Source organism: Ruditapes philippinarum, unplaced genomic scaffold (assembly GCF_026571515.1).
Source record: "Ruditapes philippinarum isolate M1 unplaced genomic scaffold, ASM2657151v2 ctg14468_1_1_1_1, whole genome shotgun sequence".
NCBI classification, from domain to species: Eukaryota; Metazoa; Mollusca; class Bivalvia; order Venerida; family Veneridae; genus Ruditapes; species Ruditapes philippinarum.
The window spans coordinates 1-9855 of NW_026866267.1; the positions used below are offsets into that span (position 1 = coordinate 1).

Genomic DNA, 9855 nt, shown 5'->3' on the forward strand with positions numbered 1-9855 from the left:
TGAATGAGTATATGTACACAACTTACGTAGATTTTCGTTTTTCATCTGCTTTATGAAGATAGTATAAAGTTCTTTCATGTTTCTTCTCAATAGGTTCAACTCCATATTTGGCCAGTAACCTTGTCAGTGGCAACTGGAAAAATGAATATATATCTTTACCTTTAACCTGTTCAACTGAAATGAACTTACCCTGCTTTGAACTTTTCATTTATACTTGAAGGGATTTTAATATAAAAATACTACAGTCCATAGCAGGAATATACCACTTACTTCATTTACCTGTAACAGTGGCATATTTACATTTATTTTAATATAAATTTTTTATTTTGGTTTATAAAAAAAACATACTATATATTATTCTAGATCTGCACATGCCAGTATAAACTAAAAATGTGTCCATAGGACACGGATGCCCCCACACACCACTGTTCTGTCAATCTTATGACTCTAGGTCAAATATTTTTGGACTACATGTGCCACAAGTTGAAAACTAAAAATCAACAAAGGGCCATAATTCTGTTAAATTTGGTCGCAGCAAAAATTTCTTCCTTTACTACCATCTACACATTAAGGTTGTTAATCCCTGGAAGTTTAAGCAAAATCTGCCATCCGGTTTAAGAGGAGTTGCGTTCACAAAATTTCTACATAGTATATTATGAAAAAATCAACAAAGGGCCATAATTCTGTTAAATTTGGTCGCAGCAAAAATTGTTTTCAGAAACTCCCAAGAGTTACCTTCCCTTTTTACTCGATGTCACTTCCTGCTACTTTCGTTTTCAACTTACAGCAGTGTTGACAATAGTACTTTTAGTTTTCCATCCAATTCAGCAGAAATCTATTGTATTTTCGTAAAGCCAAAACATTGCTATCTGGAGCTCTGCATATTTCCAACATTTTCTTAATTTGGATATGAAAAAAGCCTTCGACCAGACGGGCTACCAGCTTGGAATTTTCACTCGACCACCCGCAAATTTACTCGACTAGGTCGTCGGTCGAGTGGGTTAAGTCGAAGACTGAATGTATGTGGTTAATTCACCAATGACCTTTATTTGCATTGGCCAAACTTGGCATTTAAATGACTATTTTAGGCCTTGACCTCCAAGTGTGACCTTGACCTTTGAGGTAAGGGTTTAGGTGTTGCACATCACATGTCATCTTATAATTGTTATCAATTGTGCACAATTATTCTAAAATCCCTTGATTGATGAACCGCACACAAAATATACCCAAGAACAGACAATGTTGAGCTTTGGCACTCAAGTGTGACCTTGACATTGAAGGTAGAAGTCTGGATGTTGCTAATGACACATAGTCCCATTACTGTGAACATTTTTGCCAAGTTATTTCAAATCCATTGAACAATAAAATAATTATAGACTGCACACAAAATATACCATTTAAAAGACCATGTTAAGGTTTACAACTGTAACCTTTACCTTGGAGGTAGACTACTGGTTTCGCTCATGACACCTTGTCTTATTATTGCGAACATTTGTGCAACACAATTTCAAAATCCCTTGATATTTGAAGAAGTTATGGACCTGACACAAAATATACCTTGTAACAGACTTTGTTAATCTATGACCTCTGGCTGTGACCTTGACTTACTCTATGGTAATAATCAACTTACTCTGTGGTAATAATCAACTTACTCTGTGGTACTATTCAACTAACTCTATGGTACTAATTTACTTACTCTGTGGTTATAATTTACTTACTCTGTGGTACTAATCAACTTACTCTAAGGTACTTAATTAACTTACTCTGTGGAACTAATTAACTTACTCTGTGGTACTAATCAACTTACTCTGTGATACTAATCAACTTACTCTGTGGTAATAATTTACTTACTCTGTGGTACTAATCAACTTACTCTGTGGTACTTAATTTATTTACTCTGTGGTACTAATTAACTTACTCTGTGGTACTAATTTACTTACTCTGTGGTACTAATTAACTTACTCTGTGCTACTTATTAATTTACTCTGTGGTACTAATTAATTTACTCTGTGGTACTAATTAATTTATTCTGTGCTACTAATTAATTTACTCTGTGGTACTAATCAACTTACTCTGTGCTACTAATTAATTTACTCTTTTGTACTAATTAACTTACTCTGTGCTACTAATTAATTTACACTGTGGTACTAATTAACTTACTCTGTGGTAATAATTAACTTACTCTGTGGTACTAATTAACTTACTCTGTGGTACTAATTAACTTACTCTGTGGTACTAATTAACTTACTCTGTGGTACTAATTAACTTACTCTGTGGTACTAATTAACTTACTCTGTGGTACTAATTAACTTACTCTGTGGTACTAATTAACTTACTCTGTGGTACTAATCAACTTACTCTGTGGTACTAATTAACTTACTCTGTGGTACTAATTAACTTACTCTGTGGTACTAATTAACTTACTCTGTGGTAATAATTAACTTACTCTGTGGTACTAATTAACTTACTCTGTGGTACTAATTAACTTACTCTGTGGTACTAATTAACTTACTCTGTGGTACTAATTTACTTACTCTGTGGTACTAATTAACTTACTCTGTGGTACTAATTAACTTACTCTGTGGTACTAATTAACTTACTCTGTGGTACTAATCAACTTACTCTGTGGTACTAATCAACTTACTCTGTGGTACTAATTAACTTACTCTGTGGTACTAATCAACTTACTCTGTGGTACTAATTAACTTACTCTGTGGTACTAATCAACTTACTCTGTGGTACTAATTAACTTACTCTGTGGTACTAATTAACTTTCTCTGTGGTACTAATTAACTTACTCTGTGGTACTAATTAACTTACTCTGTGGTACTAATTAATTTACTCTGTGGTACTAATTAACTTACTCTGTGGTACTAATTAATTTACTCTGTGGCACCAATTAACTTACTCTGTGGTACTAATTCACTTACTCTGTGGTGCTAATTAACTTACTCTGTGGTGCTAATTAACTTACTCTGTGGTAATAATTAACATACTCTGTGGTACTAATTTACTTATTCTGGGGTACTAATTACGGTAACTGACTCTGTGGTACTAATCAACTTACTCTGTGGTACTAATTAACTTACTCTGTGGTACTAATTAACTTACTCTGTGGTACTAATTAACTAACTCTGTGCTACTAATTAACATACTCTGTGGTACTAATTAACTTACTCTGTGGTACTAATTTACTTACTCTGTGGTACTAATGAACTTACTCTGTGGTACTCGTGTGGTTCTGGAACATAACCCTCAGGTGTGTCTACCAACTGAGCAGGACCTGAAATTAAATACTTCACATGTATCTGATTCTGTTAAGAATTTTTGAAAAAAGAAAGGAAGAAAAATTTCCAAGACAAAACTAGAAATGTGTCCATAGGACACGGATGCCCCCACATGCCACTGTTCTGTCAATCTCATGACTCTAGGTCAAATATTTTTGGACTACATGTGCCACAAGTTGAAAACTAAAAATCAACAAAGGGCCATAATTCTGTTAAATTTGGTCACAGCAAAAATTCCTTCCTTTACTACCATCTACACATTAAGGTTGTTTATCCCTGTAAGTTTAAGCAAAATCTGCCATCCGGTTTAAGAGGAGTTGCGTTCACAAAATTTCAACATAGTATCTAGTAAAAAAATCAACAAAGGGCCATAATTCTGTTAAATTTGGTCGCAGCGAAAATTCCTTCCTTTACTACCATCTACACATTAAGGTTGTTCATCCCTGTAAGTTTAAGCAAAATCTGCCATCCGGTTTAAGAGGAGTTGTGTTCACAAGATTTCGGGACGGACGGATGGACTGACGAATTGACGGACGGACGGACAAGTGCAACGCTATATGCTCCAACATTGTGGGGGCATAAAAATATGATTTCCAAGTTTTGTGCATTTGGTATTTTAAAATAATTACAGCTAGCATAGTGCATATTTTTAATATGAAGTGTTAACATGGCAATCTCAGTTATGTTTTGACATTTACTGTTTAAGTTGATATATTTGTGTCACAAAAATTTTGCCAGTGTCAAAAAGTGGACTTTTTGCATCTATAAATATTTGCGAAAATATGATTTCTTGAATTTTATGATACCTTAAATAAGCAGGTACTTGTTAAAAAATATGTTGTTATTGAATCATTCTATTCAGTAATTCAACACCATTATTATTTATGTAAGTGTTTGAAATATACATTGTTAGCTGGATAAAGGACCTGATCACTCATTTCTTGTCATATTTTGAAACATTCATTGGTTTCATTTTATGCCTTTTCTCCCAACAGTATTTTAGTCATATAGGCAGGTAGTTTCCTAACCATCGTTCCTGGACAGTTACACCAGTACTAGACTACCTTCCTCCGCACTAAACTACCGAAGCATCTCCCGGGGATCAAACCCACATCAGAGAGGTAACTAGATTAGAAGTCATCAACTCTACCCCCCCCCCACAGAGGCCGGTTCATTTACTTAGTTATTTTTCTATTTTTATACAAAGGAGAGTAACCACAGTAATAGTGTCAGAGGGACTAAAAACCCCACACAATAAACTCACAGGGATTTTTTCCAGGATTTTGGGAACACGACCCATACTCATGGAATTGGGAATTTCAACATGGTTTTTTGTGTGTTAAAATTGGGAAAAAATGTATGACTGAAATTTTACAGTGATAAACTGGATGCAACAATTACTGTCTACAAGTAGGATGGCATTTTCAAACATTTAAGCACTGCAATTACAGTGAAGAAGCCCTTATTTTTTCAAAGATTTTAGAACTTTTATTCAATAATTTTATATTGTAACTTTCAATTGAGAATTTTTTCCTGTGGATTGGGAAAATAATATAGGTACTATTTTCAAATGGGAATATGACCCAATAACGGCTATAAAATAAGCAAAACAAAATCTCTGTCTTACTATGAATAATGATTGATTTCAACTTACCTTGTGTAACATTAAGATATGTGATAAACAAGCCAGCTGGAATTATTCCTAGCCCTAGGAAATAATACTGAAATAAAACATAAATATCAATTTTAGTATCAAAATGTGGCTGAATGACAAATAGGGTAAACATTGTGCTTTGTATTTACCCACCTGAAGGAAAATGATATGACAAAAAGAGGTAAAAGTACATTTTCGTCCTGGGTGTCCTTGACCAGTGAGTTATAATAAAACCAAATTAATAGCTTTTGACTAATCTATTCTACATCAAATCTCAACTAAGTAGCTGTCACAGCAGTGACAAATATTCAAAATATCTCTATAGATGACAAATTATTTTACATAGTGCAAAGTAATAATTATTTTTGTTTGAAAAAAATGAGCTAAATGGTTTTTACTGGCCTTCAAAAAGTACATGTATATTATTTAATGTGCAGACATTGACTTTGTCGAAATTTTGACCTTCAAAGGTGAAGGGTGAATCGAGTCTACACAGTGGCGGAATAGGTTCTTTTATCCCTTGTTTGGGAACTACACAGAGCACATTTTGAACTTCAAGTGCAGGGCTGCAGATAACATGCGTATTTGCGGTAATTACCCAATTAAAATGTCAAAAAACGCAATAGAAATAATAACTTAGGGTAATCAAAAGTAAATAAATTCTTGATTGATGCAAACTACATTGGAACAGGTGCGTTAAGACGTAAGTTATACTTAACGCCATATATCAGGCAGATAATACTGTTTCAGAATGTTTTAACCTTTAAAATATATCAGGCAGCTTGGAAATCTCCTAGGCCAATAAACCATAAAGCATAGTAGTAAGTAGCTTTTTTATTACCATACAAAACCTACAACAGTCTAAAATGAAGGTCAGAAATTGTGGGTAAAATACATGAAATCGTGCTTTAAAACCTTAATTAGTTAGAGATGGTAGGGTAAAAAATACAGAAATAACTCTAAGAAATAGAGAAAAACCAATAGATCACAAAACAAGGGGTAATCATCCAATATACAGAGTTCCAGATAATGTGCGTATCGCGTATTTTACGCTTTAAAAGCAGCTTAATACGCACCATATTTCAAATTTGTTGCGTTCATTTACGCACGATATAAATTAAATACACAAAGAATGAAAAATCGAAGCGTATTTGGTGTGTACTTTCATTTTCGAAACAGCTGATTCCATTTCCGTTTAACAGTTGACTGTGTATCTTTTTCCGTTTATTACCCGCCAAAATACTTCCTACTACTTTTCATTCTGTAAACCAGTCAAATTATGTCTTTATCACGTAGGCGCTTGGTAAAACGTGTGGCTTGATTTCCTTTATAATTGCAAGCGTTTGTTAATTAAGACGTACATCATGGCTGCTTCCAAACCAAAGCAGAGGAAAATTGACAATTTTTTTAACGCAACTCAGTTACCCGCTAAAACAATTGTGAATCCTATTGTTGAAGACATTTTAGATCGTGTATTTAAAACGAAAAGGGCGCACATAATAATGTGAATCGCAACACAACACTTGAAAATTGGCAAAAATGTTATCCATGGCTTCAAATTTCAGAAACTGGTACTGAAGTACGAATGAAATATCTGACTTGTGATAAATTTAAAGCTGGCAATGTATGGGCTAATGAAGGTGCAATAAACATGCAGAAATCGGCAATTGACTGGTGATTATTTGTAACGTTACTGTTTATGTATTGTCACCAATTTTTGTTGTAAACAATATAAAATAAAATAAGAAAATGGTAAAGACCTTTCAGTTGAAGTGAATTCACGCTGAATATCTGCTAAATTAATACAAAATAAACATCTTTAATGTATTTTCATTAAAAATATTCTATTTTCAAAGGATCATATTATTTTTGTACAAAAAAGTAAGTCATTTAATTGTACCCTTTAGATTTACGATATATCTAAATTTACCCCCACATTCTGAAAAGTGGGGGTAATTACCCCCAGTGTAAAAAAATTATCTGGAACTCTGATATATAAAACAAGAGGGCCATGATGGCCCTGGATGGCCCTGAGGTCGCTCACCTGTATATAGGCCCCCTCCAACCCCCCCCCCCCCAACGTTGCAGGGCCAATTTAACCCAAGGGCTTTTATTTGCACAAACTTGGTAGACACCCATAAGAAGATGTTTCATGCTAAACATCTAAGCTTTAGCTCATTGGGCTTTTTAAAAGAAGATTTTTTTAAAGTTTTTACTATACACATATAGTTAAAAACAATGACACCCCTGGGGCCGGGCCAGTTTTGACCCCAGGGCTTTTATTTGAACAAACTTTGTAGACACTTACTAGAAGATGTTTCATGCTTAATATCTTAACTCTAGCTATTTGGGTTTTTTCAAAGAAGATTTTTTAAGTTTTTGCTATACACATATAAGGAAAATCAATGACCCCCAGGGCGGTGCCAATTTTGTCCCCAGGGCTTTTATTTGAACAAACTTGATAGACACTTATTAGAACATGTTTGATGCTAAATATCTTAGCCATAGCTCTTTGACTTCTTTAAAAGTAGATTTTTTAAGTTTTTACTATATGCATATAGGGAAAATCAATGACCCCCCCCCCCGGGGCCAATTTTGACCCCAGGGCTTTTATTTGAACAAACTTGGTAGACACTTATAAGAACATGTTACATGCTAAATATCTTAGCTCTAACTCTTTTGGTTCTTTAAAAGAAGATTTTTAAAGTTTTTACTATATGCATATAGGGAAAATCAATGACCCCCTGGGGCAGGGCCAATTTTGACCCCAGGGCTTTTATTTGAACAAACTTGGTAGACACCAATTAGAACATGTTTGATGCTCAATATCTTAGCCATAGCTCTTTGAGTTCTTTAAAAGAAGATTTTTTTAAGTTTTCACTATATGCATAAAGGGGAAAATCAATGACCCCCCGGGGCGGGGCCAATTTTGACCCCAGGGCTTTTATTTGAACAAACTTGATAGACACCTATTAGAACATGCTTCATGCTAAATATCTTAGCTCTAGCTCTTTGGGTTCTTTAAAAGAAGATATTTTAAGTTTTTACTATATGCATATAGGGAAAATCAATGACCCCCTGGGGCGGGGCCAATTTTGACCCCAGGGCTTTTATTTGAACAAACTTGGTAGACACTCACTAGAAGATGTTTCATGCCAAATATCTAAGCTCTAGCTCTTATGGTTTTTTAAAAGAAGATATTTAAAGTTTTTTCTTTCGGTTGCCATGGCAACCAGAGTTCTGCATGGAATTAAATTCTTTGAACAAATTTTTAAGGTGACCACCAAAGGAACATTCCTGTGAAGTTTGGATGAAATTGGCTTAGTGGTTTATGAGGAGATGTCATTTAAAGTAAAAGTTTACGGACGGACGGACGCCGGACGAAAAGCGATCACAAAAGCTCACCCTGTCACTTTGTGACAGGTGAGCTAAAAAGTTATCTGTAGCCCTGTCAAGTGGTAGAATTATGATTTGTAGAAAGGACACAAAATTGTCAGACATTTGACCTTCAGGATTAGCTTGACCCTGCACAGTAGAGATATGGGTTCTGGACATTGCCTTGTTAAGATTAATATTCGTATAAATTTTGAACCAAAAGGGGAGTGTACGATTTATAAAGTAGGCACATTAGATATCGTAGGACTACCACAACAAAGTGATATTATTATTAGTATAGCCCCCTCCACATGTGGAAGGGGTGTTTAAAACCCTGTGTCTAATTTTCAACCCAGGGATCATGGGTTCAAGCCCTAATCGGGTCACGATCATATTTCTTCATATGACATTTGTACTCGTTGGTTCCAGGAAGTGGACTCAAAAGTGATTAAATTAAGTTGCAAGAATTGTTTCGCAATCGAGCTTAAAAAAATATGAGCCGCGTCACGACAAAACCAACAGTGCGTTTGCGACCAGCATAGATCCAGACCAGCCTACCCATCCGCACAGTCTGATCAGAATCCAAGCTGTTCGCTGTCAGCTTCTCCACTTGTTATAGAGTTGGTAAGCGAACAGCATGGATCCTGATCTGACTGAGCGGATACGCAGGCTGGTCTGGATCTATGCTGGTCGCAAACGCACTATGTTGGTTTTGTCGTGACAGGGCTCATATGTTTAAACCAAACCCTTAAATTGATCCATTTGACCTAAAATCCTACCAAATAGTTTAAGGCCTTCACTGGTACAAAAACATATTAAATATTTTGCTGATCATATCTGGCCCACAGCATGAGCTTTTAATTCAAGGACAATAACTCTAAAATACTAAAAATATCCACACAACTAGAACTCCGCGAGTCGGATGTGTCGCCTTGTGAACAATGTAGTTTAGGAGAAATGGCCAGGACAAAAATGAAATATGAAAAACAACAAAGGGCAATAACTAAAAAAATAATAAGTGCAGAGCAGCATATCTGTGCACTGAATTTTTATCAATAAGATCTATCATTCTATGATGTTTCAAGTCCATAGCTTTCATACTTGAGGAGAAATGACCAGGACAAAATTAAAGTAAGAAAATCAACAAAGGGCAATAACTCAAAAATTAAGAAATGCAGAGTACCGATTCTTGTGCACTGCACTTCTTCTTAATGATATCTATCATCCTATGAAGTTTCAAGTCCATAACTTTTATACTTTCAGTTTCGGAGAAATGGCCTGGACAAAAATTAAGTATGAAAATCAACAAAATGCCATAACTCAAAAGTTAAGAAATGCAGAGTACCTGTTCTTGTGCACTGCACTTCTTCTTAATGAGACCTATCATCCTATGAAGTTTCAAGTCCATGGCTTTTATACATTAGGAGAAATGGCCCGGGCAAAAATAAAGTATGAAAATTAACAAAGGGCAATAACTCAAAAATTAGGAAGTGCATAGTACCGGTTCTTATGCACTGCACTTCTTCTTAATGAGATCTA

At 35.0% G+C, this 9855-nt stretch overlaps 1 protein-coding gene across 1 annotated transcript; it reads right to left on the bottom strand.

Moving 5' to 3' along the window:
- Positions 1-26: 26 nt before the first annotated feature.
- Positions 27-6891, bottom strand: LOC132731962 (NADH dehydrogenase [ubiquinone] 1 beta subcomplex subunit 5, mitochondrial-like; the record flags this gene model as incomplete). The annotated part of the gene is made up of 4 exons (XM_060718262.1): positions 6018-6891; positions 4942-5008; positions 3222-3283; positions 27-133 (listed from the first exon to the last, which is right to left on the bottom strand). Coding segments are annotated over exons 1-4 (239 nt in total), but the record flags the coding sequence as incomplete, so codon positions are not given.
- Between the last annotated feature and the right edge of the window lie 2964 nt (positions 6892-9855).